We start from the raw sequence: 23,799 nt of genomic DNA, 5'->3' as shown, positions 1-23,799 counted from the left end.
GGAGGAGAGAGCTGAGTCTAAAGGAAGAGCAGAAGGAAAGCCCGGAGCTCGCTGGTGGTGAGACTAGGGCCCGGTCACTCAGTATGCTTTGGTATTTTTACCCATATTCCAGTAAAGAAAAAAAGGGTTAGCCCTTCATCAGTCCTCCTCTGTTTGAGGAGGCAGATTACATATTATTCAGAAGAGGTGGGGGTCGCACTGTCCCATGACCACTTAACAGGCCCTGGTCCAACCCTCAGAGTGGACCCCAGGGTGCTGAGGAACAGCTATCTCCATGGGATAAGAGAAGGAGTAAGTCACCTGTCCTGGAATTTCTCCTCTCAAGAAGTAGCTGGAGCCACACCCTTGTTATAGTAAAAATGGGCCATTACCCAAGTAACATAATCTTGTTTTGAGCTTCACAATGACTTTACTGGTGGACCCTATTATTCCTTTTCTGTGGGTAAGAAAACCATGGGAGCTAGGCTGGGCAGAGTAGACACTCTGGGAAAATTAACTGTGGTCACTTTGGGAACTGAAATGAGTGTGATTCACTTTCAACCACTGGGCCTGGCCAGTGGCCAGGAAGGCAGTACTGAGGCGGCTTGGGTAGAGTCCACCCAAGTCAGTGTGTTTAAAGTCTGGGAAAAAATAGTAAGGTCCAAATCCCATGACTGAGCTGCTGACATAAGGAGAAGCCATGGCCAGGCATTTCCACCTTTGAGTCTGATCTTCCCATCTATGAACAGACAGGGGCCTATCCGGAGATTTGGGGGCCATGTCTAATCAACCCAGAAAGTGGTGGCTGCAAGGATTGTCACCTGCTGGGCTGTGCATGAGGGGAAGCCAGGGTCTCTGAATCCAGCCTGGGAGGTTCATGCCACAGCCCAAGATCAGAGGCCTGAGCAGGAAACTATGAGGGCAAATGTACTGGGTAGGGTGGCAGTGGGCTCCTGGATCTCCTCCCCAGTCTATAGGTCCAGCCTGACAACCCTTCCCTTAGGCCTTGTGAAAGGCCTTGTGAATGCACAAATTCACAGAGAACCCCTGATATAACAGGCCTTGTGAAAGAGGAGGCATTTGAGCCATAAAACACGTGGGAGTGACAAGGGCCAAAAGCAAGGTGCCCATCAAGGACTCAATGAGGGATGGGTCCTGCCCAGATCAGTGGGAAGGGAAGTTGAGACCAGATACCATCAAGGATGCGGTCCCTCTGAGCAACCATCTTAGAAACAAAATGGCAAGAAGAGAAGCCTGTATGACCTGTCTAAGTTCTCAAAGCCACAGCCCATTGTGACATCGTCAGCCAGGGACTGGCTATAAGAAGGGAGGCTCTGTCAGCATCATTTCCCTCAGCCCTGGCCTCCATCACCTCCTAGGCCAACAGCAAAGCCAAGGGCCATGCTCCTGTTATCAATTCTGCTGCTCACGTCCGAAGCCAAGGGCGTACATGTTGGTATGTAGGCTCCTCTCCCAGTGGCCAGAGCAGCTCTCCCAGGTGGGGCTGGGCATGACAATGGCCCTGCTCACATCACTTTCATCCAGTCAGGGGTTAGCATTAAGGGCTAAGAGAGAGATGTGGTTATTGAGCTCATTAATTAGCTAATTGGTCAGTAAGAGGCTGGCTCACAAGAGCACAAGAGCAGTAGCTTCAGGTTTCCCCACATACCCCCCTCAAAAATACTTCCCTTTCTTCTCCTCTCTTCCCCAGTCCAAAGTTCAACCAGTCTGACCTTAAGTTTCAGTTTTGAAATTCTAAACTTTATCTCTGAATGAGTAATGGAGTGCCTAAAAGCAAGTGCCCAGAATGAGCTGAACATCAGACCTCCAAATCAGGGGAAGAAGAGCGTGGGGGTCAGGAGCATGACAGAGGTCCGGGGAACTGCAGGTGTAGAGCAGAAGCCTAGCTGGGCACAAGCATGTGTGTGCACAGAGGCAGAAGTCCAGGGCCTTCTGTTCTCAATGGGCAGCTCCTCACAGTTGGTTCCCTGATGGGTTCTCTCTCTAAGTGGTGGCTGAGGTTATAGGGAAGCTGGGTTACTTAGCTGCTCTCATGGGTCAGGTAATTCCCCACATTTAATTTCCATCCTACCACAGTGGGGTCTCCACTCTCAGCCCCATGCATGCGTGAGGAACTCTGAGCCTTATGAAGGTTGAAGATTTGTCCCAAGTCACACAGCGGGGAAGCAGAAGAGCTGGGATTTTGTACCCATCTGACTCCAGGGCCTGCATTTCCCTTTCTGCACACTACCCCATGAAAAGAACACAGCCTATTCACCTGGCCTCCCTCACTCTGGCCTGGGCGTTGGCTGAAATGTGAGTCGGGGGTGGTGTGTGGTGTTGGGAGAGAATCAGCAGAACGCAGCCCTCTCCAGTGTTTACAATTGCCATGGATTCTCACCCGTTTCAGCATTGCCTCCATCACTGCTTAGGGATTTTGTGCTCTAGTATTAATTGACAAGTCCACACGATTCTACACTGGTGTTCTCAGGACAAAGGTGGAGAATGGAGCCCAGCTGACAGCCCCATGAAGCCTTTGGTCCAAGATGATATAAGAAATTCTGACAGCTAATGTGGCTTGAGGATTTACTCTGTGCTGAGCACTGTGTTGGACACCTCAGTGCCCATTATCTCATTTAATCTGTGAAACATCTGTTTTATAGGGTAGGTCCATTTTAGGAATGAAGAAAGGGAGGGTAAGCAAGGATAAGTGGTTTTCCCCAATGCTTACTGAAATCATTCAGGCAGTAAGCAACAGAGCCAGGATTTGGATTTGGGCTGTGGGACCCCAGAGCCCACCCTCTTAGCAAATGCCATATTCTGCTTCTCAGAGATGTCACACGATTGGTACCCATAGCAGTCATCCATCATTTGATCAAGCTTCAAGCTCATTATCACTCTTAGTATCATGACACATTTCCTCCCACACGCATCAGGCCAGCTTGTTAACATGATTGAACCCATACATTCATATATGATTTTTTATCCTGACCTCATAGCGTTATTATGAAAATTAAGTAAACTGGTCTTTGTAGAATGTTTGTAACAATGCATGACACATAGTAAGCACTCTGTGTTTGGTAAATAAAAGAGGAAGTACAGATCCGAAGGTTCTGAAAAGAGCCTTTATAGATTACTGACAGCTGAAGGCCTTTGACACAAATTGCTAAATTTTCACTCTAGTTTTTTTTTTTTTTTTTAAGCAAAGCATGACCACTACTGGGTCACTCCAACCCACACTACAAAATCCTCAAAACCTTTAGTAAGTGAAAAGTTGGAAAAGTGGCATCAAGAAAGAGACAAGAGGAGACCTTAGGCTCCTTAGAGTCAAACTCATTCCTTGTCCCGGAACACAAGGTGACAGTTAAGTCAACCACCATAAATGGAGTGGCTCCTCCTCCTGGGGGCAAGGCGTTGGACCCGTACTCTGTCCAGAGGTGAATTTCTCTTCTCTGCACGAGCAGCCACAGCCTTTGCTCTCAGCGTCTCAGGACATGGAGCTGCTCTGCCTGGAATAGAATGTTCTAACCTAGAAGGGCTCAGGCTCAAGGCTTGCAGGAGGTCCATGCCCTTTCTGGGCCACCTTTCTGGTTTCCTGCATGTGTGTTTCCTATGGCTGCTATAACAAACCACCACAAACTTAAACAACACCCATTTCTCATCTTACATTTCTGTAGGATAGAATTCAGCACAGGTCTCACTGAGCAAAGATCAAGCTGTCAGCAGGACTTTGTTCCTGATCTGAGGCTTTAGGGGAGAATCTTTTGCCTTGCCTTTTCTAGCTTCTACAGGTCATCTGTATTGCTTGGCTGATAGCCCCACCATCTTCAAAGCCAGCAGCATGCATCTCTGCATACCTTTCTACCATAGTCATATCTCCTGCTTCCTTCCACCATGTTAAGGACCCTTGTAACCACACTGGGCCCACTCACATTATTCAGGATAATCTCCCCATTTTAAGGGCAGCAGATTAGCAAATTTAATTCCATCTCTCAAGTCCCCCTTTCCCTGAAAGGTAGTGTAGTCATAAGTTCCAGGGCATGGTCCATTAGGACATGGACATCTATTGGGGGCGGGGGCATTATTCTGCCTAACACTCCAGAGATGGCTCTGGACACGTATTTTCCTCTGATTTCTCTTAGACTAGAGCAGAAACAAGCTCAGTGAAGTGACTTGTTTGAGATCACAACGCTGGAGAGGGGACAGAGCCAACACTTCTGACCCATGTCCCAGACTCTGTGCAACAAAATAAAGCAACTGTTGCCTTTCTCATATTCCTAGAGGTGCTTCATTGGGCCAGCCTCAATTTCCTCATCTCTAGAATGGGTATAATGATAACTACTTATAAGCCTCCATGGATATTGACTGTGTTGCATCTTTTCCTGTTTTTTTTCTCTTTCATTCTACCAGAATGTGGTAAAAGACCAATTTTTGATGGAAGAGTTCAGTATTCCAGAATCATAGGGGGGATGGAGGCTGAGGTGGGTGAGTTCCCGTGGCAGGTGAGTATTCAGGCAAGAAATGAACATTTCTGTGGCGGCTCAATCATCAACAAGTGGTGGATTATCACTGCTCTTCACTGTGTAGTTTTTGAAGAGCTACTGTAAGTATCCAAGAGCCCGTCCCTGTTGCTTCTGACTGTGTTCATCCCCAGGCACCCCGAACACTCAGCAAAACTTGATTGCTAAGGGAAATCCTAGACCTGGTCAGTCCTGAGTCAGACAGGAATGACTACCACCCAACCCTTCCAGCCCCAGGGAGGAGGAGGCAGTGAACCTGAAGATGGCATCTGCTCTGCTCTCCTCATTGTCACCCAGGACCAATAACTATGGTTTCCCTGAGGTTACACACTGTCCTCTTCAGGAATATTCATGGTTTGGTGGAGCCAAAGCCTTGGTCCACCCACCTCTTCTAGGACATGTAAGTCCTTCTAGAAGGAAATTCTGCTAATTCTGGAAGTCTGGGATCCTGGGCTATCTGACACCCTATTTACTTGCTCCTTGGAGAGTTTTCTCTGCACGCTAGGATACTGGATGTAAATCTAGAATTTACTGGTTACTAGTCATGAATTAGTTACCTGCTAAGAAATTACCTGCATTAACTTATTCATTCAGACATCAACCCTGAAGAAGGTAGATGAATAACCCCATTTTAACTCATTCAATCTTACAATAACCCTCTGAGGCAAGTAGAATGAACAGCCCTATTTTTATAGAAAGGGAAACAGGCCCAATAAGGCTGGGTGACTCGCCCACAGTGCACACATAGTAAACAGAAATAAGATTTAAATCCTGGCTACAGTGCTTATGCTTTCTGCTATACCTGCTACACCACCTCAAGAAAGTTTGAAGATACACAGAAAGGCTGACTTTTAAAAGTTAATAAAAAACAGGGGAAAGTTTCACCATGGCATAACCAAGGAAACTTGTTGCATATACTTCCATGATATACTTAAGGATTGGCTATTGGGAAGTTTCTGGCCATTCTGCCTGGAGGAAATGCCTAAATTATTATTAAAGATTCTTTCTGCTTATCAGTGGTAGGTCTAGATTAAATACTGAGCCTGGGTCTCTAAGTTGTTTGTAGACAAATCAATGTAATAATACCTTACTATCTGAAGCAAGTTTGATCTATGCCAAGTGGTCTCCTGTGTATTCTTTGGAGTCCCCAAAGCTAAGTATTTTCTCTGTAACATTAGACAGGAGTATCTCATATCTCTAGACCTGTGCTGGAGCAGCAACTTAGCTGTAGTCTGCCGCTCCTGCTGTTTCACTTCCCTTTATCTTTTTCAAATTCTTACATCTTCTGAGCAACAGGCCCAGTAGGACAAATCTTAACGGCCCCTAGAACTATATGGGATTTAGGTTTTTTGGGCAAATTAAATTCTGTGTGCTTCATGACTTCTCTTCTCCTCCCACTTCCCCCTCTCTGGTTCTATGCCACCAGTCCAACGGACTTGAGTGTTGTGCTGGGAAGCAATGACTTAAGAAGCTCATCTGTGGAAATAAAGGGTGTTACCAGAATAGTTCTTCACAAGGACTTTCAAAGACACAACATGGACAATGATATTGCCTTGCTGCTGTTGGACTCACCCATCACATTCAATGGACTGACAGAGCCCATCTGCATGCCCAGAAAGCCCAGCCCCTCCATGTGGCACAACTGCTGGGTGGCAGGATGGGGTCAGACCAGCAGTGGTACGTGACTGTTCAGCATCTCCTGAGAGCTGCTGGGGGAGGAGCCACATCACGGGCATCTGAGGATGGGCCAGTAAATCTTAAGATGTGGGCAGGAGCATGAAAGGAGAGATGGTTAAGGAAGGAGGAAGGAGAAAAAGACTTGCATTGGAACAAATCCCTGCATACCTGAGGCTCACAGAGGCCAAATCTCAGCCCCTTCCCAGTGCCAAAGAAGCATCTCCTCAAGGCCCCAAGTTGAGATGCCAGTCGCCAAGCCAGTTGCCAGGTGTGGTCATATTCAGCCAGCACAGAGCAGTCTTGTTTGTTTGTTTAACTGGATTTAAACTCTCCAGTTTGCCAGGGGCCCCCATACTCTTTATTCTCTTGCATCTCCTTTGATTTACACATTAATGTTTCCCACCTGGTTCCTACAGGCATTCAAGATACCTGTCCCAGCCTAGACTTTTGATGGTCCTGGAGTCTTGCCCAGCCATTCTTAGAAATGAATGTGTTGTTACTTGTTGTTACATTGTTACTTGGCCAAGAAAGGAAGAGCTGTACTAGGGCAAAAAGGGATTATGAAAGCCCCATTGGACTATCCCCAAAGAAAATAGATAGGGGAAGGGATGGGAACAGCACTGTCTCAGGCCTGAACAAGACTCTAGGTCCATGGGGAGCTTTGCAACCAGCTGGGGTCTGGATGGTAGGTATTTCAAGAGTTTAATAACTAGAGGACAACTAGAGTAACACTTTCTGGGTTACTACTGGATAGTTAGAAGTGAGGAAGAGGCAGATGGGTACCTATAAGATTAAAACTACTCAATAAGGAGAAGAATTTGGAAAACTGTGTGATCTGAGTTAATGAAATAGAAAGAAGTTCAGACAAAATCCTGGAAGCTGGCAGTCCAGAAAGGGCTTTAGCAAATCCCCTATAAAGACTTTTAGCCAACCTACCCTTGCCTGGAGGACCTGAAAGCTTTTTCCCTAGGAGCACAAACCTACTCTCAGCAACCCTGTGTTGGGGAAGTGTCATACTCACTAAAAAGTAGCAATAGGTATACATGCTGAAGAGGCAAGCTTATGTTGAGAAATGAATGATCAATAGCCAGTTCCAAGAAGTCAATTCTGTAGGGCTGGTTGGAGTTAAATAGAAAGCCTGCTTGGAAGCAGGATTATGATTTTGAATAAGAGGAATAATTCAAGTAGGTGGGGAATTGTTTAGAAAAGACTGGGATGGTAGAATGAGTGAATAGCATGGGATTACTGGAAGGAAGTGGAAAGTGGAGGATATGAAGAAAGGTAGACAACGGGCTGGTGGGACGCAGGGATACACAGAGTGATCTAGTTGCATTATCAGCACTGAGACTGCTATCTAGTGACTTTTCTAATGTGCTTTTTCTGTGGACTAGATGACAAAAACTCTATGAAAACTGATCTGATGAAAGTGCCAATGATCATCATGGATTGGGAGAAATGTTCAAAGGCATTTCCAAAACTTACCAAGAATATGCTGTGTGCTGGATATGAGAATGAGAGTTTTGATGCTTGCCAGGTAACTGAGGGGTATCCCCACCCTCACCCTATAGGCTCCTATCACCTCAGGGCTACCAATGCAAGGGTATCTTCTCTTCACTGAGAATAGACAGTAAGAGTCTGGAAAATGTGTGGGATTCAGGGCTCCACCATGGGAATGGGGACATGAATTGGGGGAGCACTCATTGTCAGGTCCTTGGAATGTCAGTGCATGCCCATGAGTCAGTATGTAGCAACTCTGCATAAATATTTCTACTCTTCTCTAGATATAAATAGGGCTCCAAGTTTTTTCCATTTCTTGGACTTCTTAAAAAACAAAAAGCCAAGCAGGATTTGAGATTCATACAAGGAATCATTTTATTTCATTAATTCACTGTTGAGCACATTAAGCCTTGGGAATCCAACCATGAATGAAACATAGTTTCTCACCTAAAGGAGTCTACAATCTCCTGGGCAGGCAGTTGAGTAAAGACTTACAATATTATGGAAAATACATGTGGATTTCACTGAACTAAAGACTGGAATCTTAGTTTTTAATAAAATTAGCACAACAATTTTAAAAAGAAAAACATTTTTGATTGATGCTAGAAAAAAATAGGAAAAAACCCCCTCAGAAATTAGCTTCCTGTGGCTCTAAGGATGAATGACGGGTGTTGTCTTTAAAACCTAAGAATGCTCTCTTTGTCTTGGGAGATGCTCTGTTCATTATCACCTTGATGAGTCCACTTAGTCCTACTCATTTGCTGGGCAATGGATCTGGTCACTGGTTAAAAAACTATGAATGCAGATGTTGAATATCCTGTAGAGTAATGAAAAAGCTGTCTCACGGAAGGGGAAAGTATCTATCTACAGAATTATCTACTATTGTTTAATGTTAGGAGATGGTAGTTTTCCCTGCTAGGCTGTGAGATAAGGTCTTGGAAGAGAGTTGTTGGGATAGGGGTTGAGGAAATGAGGGAGAAGAGAATGGAGAAAGGGCTCTGAGGTAAGAAAGAATGGACTCTTTTACAATGACACTGTTTAGAAGGAGTCTCTCATGTGGTGAATATTGTGAGGACCAAAAAGAGAGATAATATCAAATGTCACATTAACCTTGTGTTTTCTTCACATTTTGGACCATTTAAAACATTACAAAACAAAAAAGAGAATTGGAACTTCTGGTTCTAGACAGGATGGAGTAAACATAGTTCCCCCAATCCCTCCCACTAAGTACAGCTAAAAGTACTATACATTATATTGTAAAATAAAAATAAAGGCTCTGAAAGGTAGAGATGGACTGACTGGATATCCCAATGCTTAAGAAAGGACCCAGCAGTGAGTTTCTTGGGTTTTCTTTTTTTATATCCCAGATTGGTTGCTAGACAAGCCTGCAACCCAGAATGCCAATGAGCACAGATGAAAACTAACAAAACAAGAAACACTTCCCTCTCTTTGGACTAAGAAAGGAGCAACATAGGAAGCCAGAAACTTTTTGACAATAAACATTAAACATTGTATTCCAACAAAACAACAGGAAAAAAATTGATGGCCCTCCAACCCCATCAACCAAGGTCAAGTGGACAACCTCGACTTCCTTCCACTGCCCACCATAGTGGTTACAGAAGAAGTTATATGGAGAACCAGGACTTTAACTACCATCTAGTAGTAACCAGCCATCTTCTGCCCCCCTTTATGTCACTGGAAGCCACCTGAGGAACTGGGGCTTCCACCCCACTCAGGTAGGCCACCCAGGTATAACTGAGCATGCCTGCTCTTCCCCTAGGTGTCATCACTAGCCTGAGTGGAGAATCGGGGCTTCCACCCCAGTCCAGTGGCAAAGAGTTGCTATCCCCCACCCCCCACTCCAATTTCAAAGAAATCTGTTAAAATTGAAGATTTAAATGAGAACCAGTCTTGTAACCTAATACCTAAGGCAATACTCCAGGCAGGATCTGTCATAGCTAGAATAGAGAGTTGGATTTAATTTATTGATAAACATAGGATAAGGAAAATAAGGAAAAATAAAGCCAAAAATCAGAGTAAAGAATCTTTTTTTAAAATTGAGAACCATTAATTCTTAGAATAAGTTCAATTAAAACTTAAGTGGTGCCTGGGTGGCTCAGTCGGTTAAGCATCAGACTTTGGCTCAGGTCATGATCTCAGGGTCCTGGGATGGAGCACTGCAATGGGCTCCCCGCTCAGTGGGGAGTCTGCTTCTCCCTCTCCCTCTGTCCCTCCCCCCTGCTCATGCTTTCTCTCTCTCAAATAAATAAAATTTTTAAAGAAAAAACAACTCAAAATGTATCATGAACTTAAATGTAAAACCATAAAAATTTTAGTAAAAAACACAGGAAATCCTTGAGACATAGAGTAACATCAAGGACAAAACTCATAAAAGGAAAAATTGATAAATTGGACCTCATCAAAATTAAACACTTTTGCCCTGTGAAAGACCCCATTAAGAGTGTTACCAAATCCAAGTTCAGCTCCCAGTCACTTGAAAGGCCATCACTCAAGAGATGAGGTTTTTTTAAAATAAAAGATTTTATTTTATTTTTTTTCAAATTTTTACTTTTTTTATATTTTAGCACTTTTTAAAAAATTTTTGTTTATGTTATGTTAATCACCATACATTACATCATTAGTTTTTTTTTTTTTTTAAATAACATGTCTTAACTTAGTTTATTAAAAATATAATCTCAATATGTAATAATATAAGATTGTTAATGATATTTTACTTTTCTGGTACAAGGTCTCTGAAGTCCGGTGAATATTACACATTTAAAACATACCTCAATTGTCACTAGCCACATTTTAAGTGCTCAATAGCCAAATGCGGACAGTGCACCTCTAAAGCAACCAACACAGGAATATGTCCTATCTTTGGATAATTCTAGTTAATTATATCATTACATTTCCTTTTTCAAAAAGGCCAATTTGGGTGGTACTGTCTGTTCCTTTCGATCAAAAATATCCTATTATGAGCCCATATGACTCTTCTGATAATTGAGCTATTAAAAAACTCAAGGTATCTTTGCTAGCATTTCTTTCTTTCTTTCTTTTTTTATTTTTATTTTTATTTTTTATTTTTTATTTTTTTAATTTTTTATTGTTATGTTAATCACCATATATTACATCATTAGTTTTTGATGTAGTGTTCCATGATTCATTGTTTGTGTATAATACCAGTGATCCATTCAGTACGTGCCCTCTTTAATACCCATCACCAGGCTAACCCATCCCCCCACCCCCTCCCCTCTAGAACCTTCAGTTTGTTTCTCAGAGTCCACAGTCTCTCATGGTTCATCTCCCCCTCCGATTTCCCCTCCTTCATTCTTCCCTTCCTGCCATCTTTTTTTTTTTTTTAACATATAATGTATTATTTGTTTCAGAGGTACAGGTCTGTAATTCAATAGTCTTGCACAATTCACAGCGCTCACCATAGCACATACCCTCCCCAATGTGTATCACCCAGCCACCCCATCCCTCCCACCCCACACCACTCCAGCAACCCTCAGTTTGTTTCCTCCTCATATCAGTGAGGTCATATGATACATGTCTTTCTCTGATTGACTTATTTCGCTCAGCATAATACCCTCCAGTTCCATCCACGTTGCAAATGGCAAGATTTCATTCCTTTTGATGGCTGCATAATATTCCATTGTGTGTGTGTGTGTGTGTGTGTATATATATATATATATATATATATATATATATATATATATATACCACATATATATGTGGTATATACCACATAAAGAAAAAAAAAGAAGAAAAGAGATGAGTTTTTGATTGGAAAGAAATTTGAGCTCTAATCAGGAGGCCAGCAACCCAGGGAGAAGATGGACTTTTGACCAAAAGCCAACTCTGAGATTTCTGCCTGGCCCAGGGGCTTTTAAAGGGGTTTAGGATGGTTAATCAGCAAAGGAAGTGCAGTGGCAGCCACATTTCTTGATAACATGCAGACTTGCTGATGATAGCTATAAGCATTATTCTAATGCAAGGGGATCTGGTACTGGGAGTATGCTGTTCTTTCTGCAAAGGAGGGCCAGGTCTACATATGCATGAAGGGAGGGAGGACAGCAAAATCATTTGTGTGACCAAAAAAAAAAAAAAAAGTAAACAAAATAACCATTTTGCAAAAAAATTGTTAGCTAATCAGAAAGCTAGGAGGTTTCAGACAGACTTGCTGGCTTCTGTGGCCTAGGAAAGTTCTGGTCCTTCACTCCTCAAGGCGCATGGTCTGCAAATCTCAAAGAAAGTAAATTTATTCTGTTATAGATCAGGGGACTTAGGTCAGCAAGCAAGGAGTGTGTTAACTTGGAGCAAGTCAACCCTTAAGGCTGGTTGGAGTGTTGTTACAAGAGGATGAAAACAAAGCTACAGATTGGGAGATGATATCCAACAAAGGAATTACTTATACTATATAAAGAACTCTCAAACTCAACAGTAGAAAAAAACTATCCAGTTAGAAAACGGGCAAAAGACATGGACAGACATTTCACTAAACAAGATATACAGATGGCAAATAAGAACATGAAGAGAAGTTCAACATCATTGGCCATTAAGCAAATGCAGATTAAAACTGCAATGAGCTATCACTCCATACCTCTTAGAATGGCTAAAAAAAATAGTGACACCACCAAATGCTGACAAAAATGCAGAGGAACTAGAGCCCTCATGCACCGCTAGTGGAAATTTAAAATAGTCCAACCACTCTGGAAAACAGTTTGACAGTTTCTTAAAAAACAGAACGCACTCCTGCCATACAACCCAGCAAATGCCACTCTTAGGCACTTAGTCGAGATAAATGAAGGCTTGTGTTCACATTAAAATCTGTCCAGGAGTGTTTATATCATTCATAATAGCCAAAAATTGAAAATAATTGTCTTTGAAGATGTGGATGGTTAAACTATGGTACATCAAGGCCATGCAATATCACTCAGCTATGACAAAAACAAACTGATACATGCACCAATGTGGATGGATCTCCTGAGACTTACACTGTGCGAAACAAGCCAATCCCCAGAGGTCCCACACTGAATGATTCCATTTACATAACATTCTAGAAATGACAAAATTATAGACATGGATAACAGATTTGTGGTTGCCAGGGATTAAGGAAGCGTTGCAGGGAGGAGGGAAGTAGAGGCAGGACAAAAAGGGCAACATGAGGGATCCCTGTATCCACACCAACATCCTGGTTGTGCTATCGTACAATAGTTTTGCAAGATGTTATTATTGGAAGAAACATATAAAGATGTTATTATTGGAGGGAACATGGGATCCCTTTGTATTACTTCTTACAACTGCATTATAACATTATAACATATATTTCTTACAACTGCATTATACAACTACAACATTATAGTAACTGCATTGTACAGCTACAGTTATATCAAAATTAAATAAGGAAGAGAAGATGAAGCTTCCCAATAATAGCAGTTACAGAAAGATCTCAGATCCTAGCCATACCACAGACTCAGGGAGCAACCATTACATCCTGAAGCAGGAGGCAAAGGCCTCCAATATCAATAGAAAAGGGGAAACAACATTTAATAGATAAGATTGGAAAGAGAGCGCAGTTGGAGAGAATGTGAGAAAAATCACAAAGGCTTGAAACAGCATCATGCGCTCAGGGAATTTCCAGTATTTCGGAAGCCAGAAGTAATAAGAAATGAGACTGGAGAGGTGGACAGAGCAAGATCACCTAGGGAGGTTGTGTGCCAGGCATGGAAGACTTGCTGTCACTCCTACCGCTCACCCAACATAAGAATCAGGCCCCATGGGCACTCCCACTGGACCATTTCAATCTCTTTGATTTAACACCATCCCACATTCAAATGGCCAAAGACAATTATGACAAAATTCGAAATAATCAAATGTTGTCTTTGATGGTATTTTCTGTACCCCTTGCTTCAGTGGCTGGATCTACCACCTAGAGTCTAGGAGTTTTGCTTCAATACCTCTCCCATCAAAATGTACTTTAGTGAAGGCTTCTAAAATTAAATGTCTATTACTTAAGAGTATTATAAATGAATGTGTGGTTATCATCTTAGGCCTTGTTTTTATAATTGTGAAGTGAAAAGCTTTGCCCTCTGCTTAGACAGCTTTTTATTGTTAACAATAAGTTGACAGTGATGCAGTCAAGGAAATTTTTCTGAAATTATACAATATTATCATCACTTTAAAACAGATAAACTAGGCAGACAGTCCCCTAGGGTTTAAAAATAAAATCATACTTTTAAAGGGCATCTCGGCTCTTTCCACAGTTTGGCTATGAGGTAGGTCTTTTGATTCCCATTTTATAATTCCACAACTGAAGGTCAGAGAGGTTTGATCACTCCCATTTAGCAAATCTTCACTGAGGAAAAACTAATCATCAGGCCTTTGGGATACAAGACCTCATGCTTTAGTGGAAGAGATAAAAATATAAACAAAGAGGATCAACTGTGTTTGATCATACTTCTGTATGAACACAATAAGGGAGGGGTACAAAGCGGGGAATAAATTGATTCTATTGAGGGAAAGGTCTGTCGGGGTATACTTCAAAACATTTAGTTTGAAGGGTAAATAGGAATTTGACAGGAAGAGTGTGTGGGACGGGGGACAGATTGGAGGGGAATCAGACAGGAAGTAGAGGGACCAAGATGAGGACATAAAAATGATGAAGATCTGAACCAGGGATGACTTTGGATATAAATGATGAGGACTAGTTCCAAAGTCATAGGGTGTGGATAATAGAGATAAAGTGTAGGGGGGAGAAAATGAAGAAATGTGTTCAAGTGGAGTTTGGGTTGACTGAGGGACGCATCACCAAGCAGAGGGATATACAGAGCAGAATTACAAAGAGGTCAGGGCTCAAGGACACACAGTAAATGTGGGCCAAAAACAAAATTGCCCTTTCCAGTATAAAATGTTGCCTCTAACACTTGTCTGGATTTGTGGGTGTTTTTCTTTGTACTAGTTTTGTTTTAGTCATTGGGCAAGAACAAAATCAACAGGATTACCACTTCAATAACTCCTTCCATAAATTTTGTTTTTATAACTTTCTTCATTTTATGAAGGGATAAATGTTATTAAAAACCTTATTAATCTGTTGCCTTGACTATTTGTTATTTTCTTATACAACAGGGAGAGAACCGTTGTCCCTGGGCAAGTACCTCTTCTAAGCCTCAGTTTCCACATAGTTCAAATGGAAATAATACCAAGTACTTGCCAAGACTGTTGGCAGGTGAAATTTTAAGAATATATAAATAACTCAGCCCAGGGTAAATGTTATGTAGTAAATGCCCTGGAAATGTATTAATATTGTTATTTAACCCTAATGTATTACAAACATTGCTTGTTTATTTAGGAAATAGAGATTCTTCTCATGGACTGCTGGGACCAAGAAGGACATCTGTAAATATATGTCCTTTTATCCATAAACTTAATTTTTTTTCTTCCTTTTGGAAAGAAAAAGCAAACATTGCCTCAAAGGAGGGTTTAGCCTCGGACGGTTAAGGACCCAGGGCTGATGACAGCATGCCTCAGGGGGACTTTCTTCCAAGGACGAAGCCTGATAGCCAACTGATTTAGCATCAGGAATTCCTGGTTCTAGCTTTGGCTGGGCTACTGTGTAGCCCTGATCAACTTTTAAGCCTCCTTAAGCCTCATTTTACATGTGTTAAAATGGGTAGAAGGAAGTCATATATATGTGTGGTACATGGTAGGGACTTGGTATACATTTTCTGTATATAGAACCATGTGAGTCATAGGCCCATGTGATTCCACCCCAGATGGGTCATGCATTCAGAAAAGCTTTAGCTCGCTGTGTCCTGCAGACACCCACACCAAAGAATTAAAAAGGAACATCATTCTCCTTCATCTCCCTGGAAGAACACGAAAGGAGACTCAAAGCATATCCACAACTCTAACAATATTTCTCATATCCTGCTTTCATTCTTTTCTTTTACAGCCCTTCCCAGAGCTTCTGATTTGATAAGGCCCACAAAACTAGCTCCCACTCCTCTTGGTCTATGCAGTATTTACTCCAGCCTCCAGCTCCTCTCTCACTATGCTACATGCAGTGATTTTCTCACCAGTTCTCTCTCTCTCTCTCTCTCCTCCGTCTTCAGTTTCATCTTCTCCACTGTCTATAACTCCCAGAGCCAGCCTGACAGCGACACACTGCTCCTGTGGACCCAGGAGAGGGGTGGGCATTGCCCAGCAATGACAACATTTCCTTTGGCAGCCTGGAGCAGGGGAGATCAGTGCCTTGTCTCAGTTAGTGAGATATGCTTTGCCTCAAATGAACAGTCTGGAATGGGACTCACTATTGAACTTTGTTATCTGCCCACAGGGTGACAGTGGAGGGCCTCTGGTCTGCACCACAGAATCTGACAAGACCTGGTACCAGGTGGGCATCATCAGCTGGGGCAAGAGCTGTGGACAGAAGAACATGCCAGGAATATACACCTTGTTAGAAAATTACAGCCTCTGGATTAAGAAGGTGACTGAGGTAGAGGGAAGGCCCTTTAATGCTGAGGAAATGAGAGCTCCTCCCAATAGGAAACAAGTGAGGTCCCATGCTGCAGAATTTCCAGAGCCAGGAAGTCCCAGATTCTGGATCCTGATTTCGCTTCTGTCCATCATGCTATTCAGGGCCATTTTCTCCTGATAATAAAGCAGATGCTATTTCTTAGCCAATGAAGGTGTGTGAAAATGTACTACTAGCAGACAGGCTGGCTACAGATTAGATCTAAGAGCCAGGAACTGAAGGTGACAATAGATAGTAGGACCAGAAAGGCAGGCTGGAGCCCTGGCTTGGGGGCTAGGCTTTGGGTCCCTCCATTAGTCAGGACTCTTTCCATTGCAAGTGAGTTATCTATCTCAAATCATCTAAAGCCAAAAACAGTTATTTATAGATGTAGATGTACATAACAGAAAAACACCATGAATGGTATTTGGCTTCGGGCATGCCTGAATCTAGGGGCTCAACAAATGTTGACAGGGACTATTTTTTTTATAGCTATCACCCTCAAAAAGGGCTTCCAAGTGGTGGCCATAATGACTACCAGCACCTCCAGTTTGCATCCTACCAGTTTAATAGCCTTGGTAAAAAGAGAGAGCCTTCTTCCTGGTAATTCCAGCAAAAGTCTGTGGTCTAATTCTCATGACTCATAAGCCCACAGCCCATTGCTGCTCCAATCACTGTGACATTCTTCTAGGTGAGATTCAAATTACAAGTCCACTCCAGGAGCCAGCAAAGGGCCAGCCATTTAAAACTATGTGTACTGATAATGGGTGCAGGTAGTGCCCCACACAGAAATAAAAGTGCTGTGAACAGGAAAAGGGGACTGTGTACTGAAGATGTCCTTTGATGGTGGACATTCTGGTTGGCTGGCCTCCAAGGTAGCCAAATCCCAGGCTCCCAGGAACTTCTGAAGAAAGTATGTCCAGAAATTGCTGCTTCAGGACCACTGGGGGAGCAAGGGTAGAGTAGGGGAAAAGAGAACTAGGAAATGTTTTGTCTCACAATCTCCTTCTGAAAACATATCAGCCATGCTGTAGGTCGTGGGAAAAGTCCAAGCTTCCATTTAAAGTTTTGCATTTCCTAAATTGCCATTGCATCTTAGGTGTGGCCCAGGAAATCCAATGGAGACTGAAGCCAGAGAAGAGAGGCATATGGCAATGGCAACACTCAGTAATTTGGTCTTATATTGACAGCTCACAGTGTCAGATGCTGGAGGATTTAGCAGAAGGCAGGAATTTTCTTGGCAGACAGTGATATGTCCCACACCTGACCCTTCCAATTGAGTGCTAGAGGGTGGGACCCAGGAATCCTGCAGAGTACAGAGGGGGCCATCTTCATGGGCTGGCAGGACCCAGAAGTCTCCTCAGAGAGACTGAAACATGGAAGAGAATCTCCTGAAGGACTGCTGTAGAAGTGAGGTTTTTCCAAGTGTGGAAAAGAGAGCAAATGAAGGACTAGTTGGAGATGAGCATCATCAGTTTGACTAAAGAATAAACTGGAAGTGAAAATTGGTAACAAGCTGAAAGCAAGGGGGAAAGAGAGCAGAACCTTCTGCCCTCAAAGAGAAGAGTTCTAAGGTAGAAAATGAAAATATGATTTTTAAGTAGGGGGTCCTGAGAAAAAAATTAACATTGCTCAAGAAAGGTAAAAATGAGTTGTCCTCAAAGTAAGGATAAGTATGGCACGTTATTAGTTCTAACATATGGGGAAAACAAAATATCATGTGAAAGACACCTGGGAAAGACACCAGTTTTATATCTCCACTTGGAGAGTATGATGGTTTTTGGATGAGATTAGCATTTGAATAAGTGAACTTTGAGTAAGCAGATTGCTCTCCATAAGGTGGTGGGCTTCATCCAATTAGTTGAAGGTCTGAATAGAACAAAGAGACTAGCCTCCACAAAAAAGAGGGAGTTTCTCCAATACTCCAATTTGGATTTCATCTGCACTATCACCTTTCCTGGGTGACCTTCAGAGTTTATAACCATCAGCTTTTCTGTGTCTTGAGCCTGATAGATCACACAGCAGATTAGGATTTACCAGTCTCCATGATCATGTGAGGCAATTTCTTATAACACATACACACATGCACATACACATACACTTTTCTCTGGGGAATTCTGACTAGTACAAATTTTGATACTAAGAGTGTTTTTAATTCTTTTTTTTTTAAAGATTTTATTTATTTGAGAGAGAGAGAGAGCATGAAAGAGAGAGCGCGTGAGCAGGGGGTAGGGGCAAAGGGAGAAGCAGGCTCCCCCCTGAACAGGGAGCCTGGTGCGGAACTCAGTTCCAAGGCTCTGGGATCATGACCTGGGCAGAACGCAGACGCTTTAACCAACTGAGCCACCAAGACGCCCGGAGAGTGCTTCTAGAAGAACAAAATTTTAAGGAAGAATTTTCTGAATTCATTCGGGGATTTCTGGAATTGGCTCTCTAATCTGGATAGATTTACAGACACTAAACTTATAAGAAACTACGATCTGGGTGACCATGTATATGATACGTTCAGACATTTTTGTCAAACTAATAAGTACAAGGAGATTGGCTGGTTGCTCCTAATGTTGTTAGATAAAGTGGGGAAAGAAAAAGATGAGCTCACAATTCAAATTCTCAGCTCAAGAGTCCCAGAAATTACTTGAAATCTTAATTTTTCCTGAAGGATACCCTTTTTCCTATGGCCACAAGGCTGAGATTGCTAAAAATCAAACTCACAATCTCATCTTGAATCTAGCTGAAATACGATGTGAGTTCAACTCCTAACCTTAGAGGGTGTCTACTGTTAAAGGCATTAATTGCAAAGGAATGGAATCCTGAAAGTTGGAATGAGGATATGTGGGAAGACCCTGATGGAGCTGGGAACACTGGACCCCTAAATTCTGATGAGTCATCTTTGACAGTGGAAGCAGTTTCTCTACCCCCAGTAAAAGTGATCTCTTAACCCCTGTCTGAAGCCTGCACTGCATGAGGAGAGGGCGGTGGCCTCCCCCACTGCCAAGCAAGACAATGTTGATGCTCCTGAGGACCCACCTCCACCACCCCTCTTTGCTTCTAGACCTATAACTAGACTCAGTTCTCAGCAGGACCCTAAAGGTGAGGTACAAAGTATGACCCATGAGGTGGTGTGCTATATTCCAAAAGAATTACCTGAGTTTTCTAATTCATGCAGATAGAAATCTGAGGAGTATTTGTGGTAATGGATACTAAAGGGGTGAGATAATGGTGGCAGAAACATAATGTTGGATCGGGCAGAATTTATTGATAGGGGCTGACTAAGCAGAGATTTTCTATGTAATGGTGCATCTTGAGGAGTTAGAAAGGGTCTAACAGTGTGTTTCGTTGGCTGGCTGAAGCATGGGCCGAAAAGGTGACCCACAGTGAGTGAGAGAGAAGTGCTGGATCTGCCTTGATTTCATGTAAAGAAAGGGATTCAAAGACAGGGAAGGTGGGATGTTGGAGTGGGTTTGTCATCTGAGACCCACTCACCCGCCTGGGAAGGTCCAGAAGACATGCCTTTCACCACGACTGTGAGAAATAAATCTGTGAGGAGAGTCTTAGAATCCTTGAAGAGCTCTGTGATCATTCCTTGTAGGCCAGACCTTGCAGGGAGAACTGCAGTCTCTGAACTGGGAAACCTAGGTCCTGGGGTGGCAGATACGTAATGGTGGCACTCAATTGCCTAAGGCAAGGAGAGCATGGATACCATAATAGCAGAGTCAATGCAGTGATGGGGATAGGCTGACGTGCACTGACCCATGGTGTTGGCTAGTTGGTCATAGTGTGCCTAGAAGTGAAATAGATAGGAAGCCTACTAAATTCTTACTTGTTCTGGATAAGCAGAGAAGTTCTAGGTCAAGTGAACAAAAGTCTAATCTGAATTATAAAAACAGTCATGGCTTCTCCTCAGACTTGAGCCAGTTTACAAACCCAGAATGACTTAAATGAAAGGGAAGCTTGGTACCCTTGAAGAAAGACCCCAATATACACCAAATATTTTTACTGTTAATCTTCCCAGCTTTCCCAAAAGGGACCTATAGCTTTTTACCAGGATAACTGTACACTGGGGAAAAGGAAATAATCACCCCTTTGGGGGACTGCTAGACACTGGCTCTGAACGACACTGATTCCAGGAGACCCAAACACCACTATGGTCCTCTAGTCAGAGTAGGGGCTTATGGAGGTCAGGTGATCAATGGGGTTTTAACTGAAGTACATCTCATAGGAGATGGGTTCCTGAATCCACCCTGTGGTTGTTTTCCCAGTTCTGGAGTGCACAACTGGAACAGACATACTGAGAAACTGGCAGAATCTCACACTGGTTCCCTGATCTATGTAGTAAAGGATATTATGGTGGAAAAGGCCAAGAGGCACTGCCTTTACCTAGGAAAATAGTAAACCGAACACAATCCTGCATTCCTGGAGGGACTGAAGAGATTAGTGTCTCCATCAAAGACTTAAAGAATGCAGGGGTGGTAATTCTCACCACATCCCCATTCAACTATTCTCTCTGGTCTGGACAGAACACTGATAGTTCTCTGAGAATGACAGGATTATTGTAAGCTTAACAAGATGGTGACTCCAATTGCAATGACTCTACCAGATGTACTTTAATTACTTGAACAAATTAATATATTGCCTGGTATCTGCTATGCAGCTATTGATCTGGAAAATGCCTTTTTCTCTGTCCCTATTCATAAGGTCCACCAGAAGCAGTTTGTTCTCTAGCCTACCTCAGGGGTATATCAACTCTCCAGACCTATGTCGTAATTTAACGCATGGGGATCTTGATCATGAGATCCCTTTCCCCTCCACAAGATATCATACTAGTCCTTTACATTGATGACATGGTGCTGATTAGACCTTGTGAGCAAGAGAAATCAATTACTCTAGACTTATTGGTAAGACATTTGTAAGCTAGGTGGTGAGAAAAAAATGTAACCAACTTCAGCAGCCTCCAACCTTGGTGAAATTTCTAGGGATTTGGTGGGTCAGACATGTTGAGGTATCCCTTCTAAGGTAAAGCATGAATTGTTGCATCTAGCCCCTCCTACAACCAAAAAAGAGGTATAACCTTGTGGGCCTCATTGGATTTTGGAGGCAACATATTCCTTGTTTGAGTGTGCTACTCTGGCCCATTTACTAAGTGACCCAAAAAGCTGCTACATGAAGCCCAGAACAGAAGGTTCTGCAACAGGTCCAGCTTGCCATACAAGCTATTCTGCCACTTGGGCCTATGCTCCTACAGGTCCAATGGTGGTTGAAGTATCAGTGGCAGATAGGGATGCTGTTGGGACATTGTGGCAGGCCCTTAAAGGTAAATTATAGCATAGGTCCTTCGGGTTTTGGAGAAAAGTGCTGCCATCCTTGGTAGAGAACTACTTTCCTTTTGAGAAGCAGCTTTTGGCCTGATACTAGAACTTGTAGATACTGAACACTTAACCATGGGCCACCAAGTTACGATATGACCTGAGCTGCAATTCATTAACTGAGTGTTATCTGATATTCCAAGCCATAAAGTTGGGCATGTACATACAGCAGCACTCCATCATCCTATGGACATTAGTATATATGAGACTGGGCTTAAGCAGGCTCTGAAGAAACAAGTTACACGAAGTGTCTCAATGCCCTTGGTTCACCCCAACCCAGCCACACTACCTTCTCTCTCCCAGTTTGCACCTATGGACTCATGAGGAGTTCTTTACGATCAGTTGACCAAGGAAGAGGAAACTCAGCCCTGATTTATAGGGTGGTTCTGTATCATATGCAGGCATTATCTGAAAGGAGACAGAGGTAGCACTATAGTTCCTTCTTGGGGTATCCTTGAAGGAGAGTGAGGAAGAGAAATTCTCCCAGAACTTTAAGCAGTGCACCTGGTTGTTCATTTTGCTTAGAAGGAGAAATGGCCACATGTACAATTATATACGATTCATGGCTGTGGGCAATGGTTTGGCTGGAGGGTCAGGGACTTGGAAGGAACACGATTGGAAAATTGGTGACAAGGAAGTCTGGAGAAGAAATATGTGGATAAACTTCTCTGAATGAGTGAAAAAGTGAAGATAGTTGTATTTCATGTTAATGCCCACCAAAAGGAGATCTCAACAGAGGAGGATTTTAATAATGCAGTATATAGGATGACTTATTCTGTGACTACCAGTAGCTTCTTTTCCCAGCCACCCCTGTCATCTCCCAATCACTTCCTGAACAAAGCAACCATGGAGGCAGCGATAGAGATTATGCATGAGGTCAGCAACTTGGACTCTTAGTCACCAAGGCCAACCTGGCTATGGCCACTGCTGAGTGCCCAAACTGCCAACAGCAGAGACTGACAATAAATTCCCAATATGGCACCATTCCCCAAGGTGATAGCCAGCTACTTGTGTCAGGTTGATTACATTGGACCACCTCCATCATGGAAAGGGCTGAATTTTTGTTCTTACTGGAATAGACACTTATTCTGGATATAGATTTGCTTTTTCTGTGTGCAATGCCTCTACCAAAATTATCATTCATGTACCTACAGAATGTATTATCCACAGTATTCCACAAAACATTGTTTCTGATCAAGGAACTAACTTAACAGCAAATGAAGTGCATTGATGGGTTCATGCTAATGGAATTCACTCGTCTTACCTTGTTTCCTACAATCCTGAAGCATCTGGCTTTATAAAACAGTGGAATAGCCTTTTGAGGATTTAATTTCAGTGCCAGGCAGATAGAAACGCTTTGTAGGACTAGGAAAAGGCTTTGTAGGAGGTTGTATATGCTCTGAATCAATCAAAACATGATGCTGTTTCTTCCAAAGCCAGGATTCACAGGTCTAGGAATCTAGGGCTAGAAATAGGAGTAGCTCTATTCACCTGCTTCTTGTCCCCACAACTTACACTTAGAGGTTTTAGTTCTAACTAGAGGAATGTTTCCACCAGGAGACATAACAATGATTTCATTGAACTGGAAGATAAGACTACCACCTGGCCATTTTGGACTCCTCATGCCTCTGAATCAACAACAGGCAAATAAGGGACTTACTGTGCTGGCTGAGGTAATGAATCCTGATTACTAGGGGAAATTGGATTACTACTCTATAATGGAGGTCAGGAGGAGTATGTCTGGAACCCCAGCAATCTCTGAAATTAAGGTTAATGGAAACCTACAACAACCCAATCCAGACAAGGTTACTGATGGCCCAAACCTTTCAGGAATTAAGATTTAGGTCATCCCACTGTGTAAGAGCCATCGCCCACTGAACTGCTTGCTGAGGGCAAAGAAAATACAGAATGGTTAGTGGAAGAAGGTAGTTATAAATGCCAGATATGACCATGTGACTAGTCATAGAAATAAAAGCTGTAATTGTCATATTTTTCCTTTATTTTGTTATGAATATGTATGTATATATTGAGCAAATATCTTCGTTTTCTTCTCTCTTATCTCCTTATTATGTAACATGAGACGTGTTGACTTTATATCATAGTATTTAAGTATTATTAATTTTATATGGAACTCTATATGAAATAGTACTTAAGTTACAAGATATCAAGAGAACACTAAACATCACAAAGACATTGCATCCTCCTCTGGAGAAAGGGTTAGTGGATTTTCCATTGTATATAGAAT

The 23,799-nt window shown here is 42.6% G+C and overlaps 1 protein-coding gene across 5 annotated transcripts in view; it reads left to right on the top strand.

Annotated features, from left to right (window-relative positions):
* The first annotated feature begins 1,299 nt into the window (after positions 1–1,299).
* The window catches only part of PRSS55 (serine protease 55), a 55,176-nt gene continuing 32,676 nt past the window's right edge, over positions 1,300–23,799 (top strand). Inside the window, exons 1-6 of one of the 5 annotated variants that reach the window (XR_003520829.1) lie at positions 1,300–1,435; positions 4,390–4,582; positions 5,926–6,176; positions 7,568–7,710; positions 9,041–9,409; positions 16,015–16,146. Coding sequence is in view for 4 of the 5 variants with exons in the window: in XM_027599136.1 (XP_027454937.1) it covers positions 1,381–1,435; positions 4,390–4,582; positions 5,926–6,176; positions 7,568–7,710; positions 16,015–16,332 (960 nt within the window). In the remaining variant the exon portion in view is untranslated. Of the gene's footprint in view, positions 1,436–4,389; positions 4,583–5,925; positions 6,177–7,567; positions 7,711–9,040; positions 9,410–16,014; positions 16,449–16,683; positions 16,738–23,111; positions 23,486–23,799 lie in introns of those variants that run through there. The other 4 variants (XM_027599140.2, XM_027599138.1, XM_027599139.1 and 1 more) reach the window with 4 other exon arrangements.

Source organism: Zalophus californianus, chromosome 2, assembly GCF_009762305.2.
Source record: "Zalophus californianus isolate mZalCal1 chromosome 2, mZalCal1.pri.v2, whole genome shotgun sequence".
NCBI classification, from domain to species: Eukaryota; Metazoa; Chordata; class Mammalia; order Carnivora; family Otariidae; genus Zalophus; species Zalophus californianus.
This window is presented reverse-complemented; position numbering and strand designations above follow the sequence as displayed.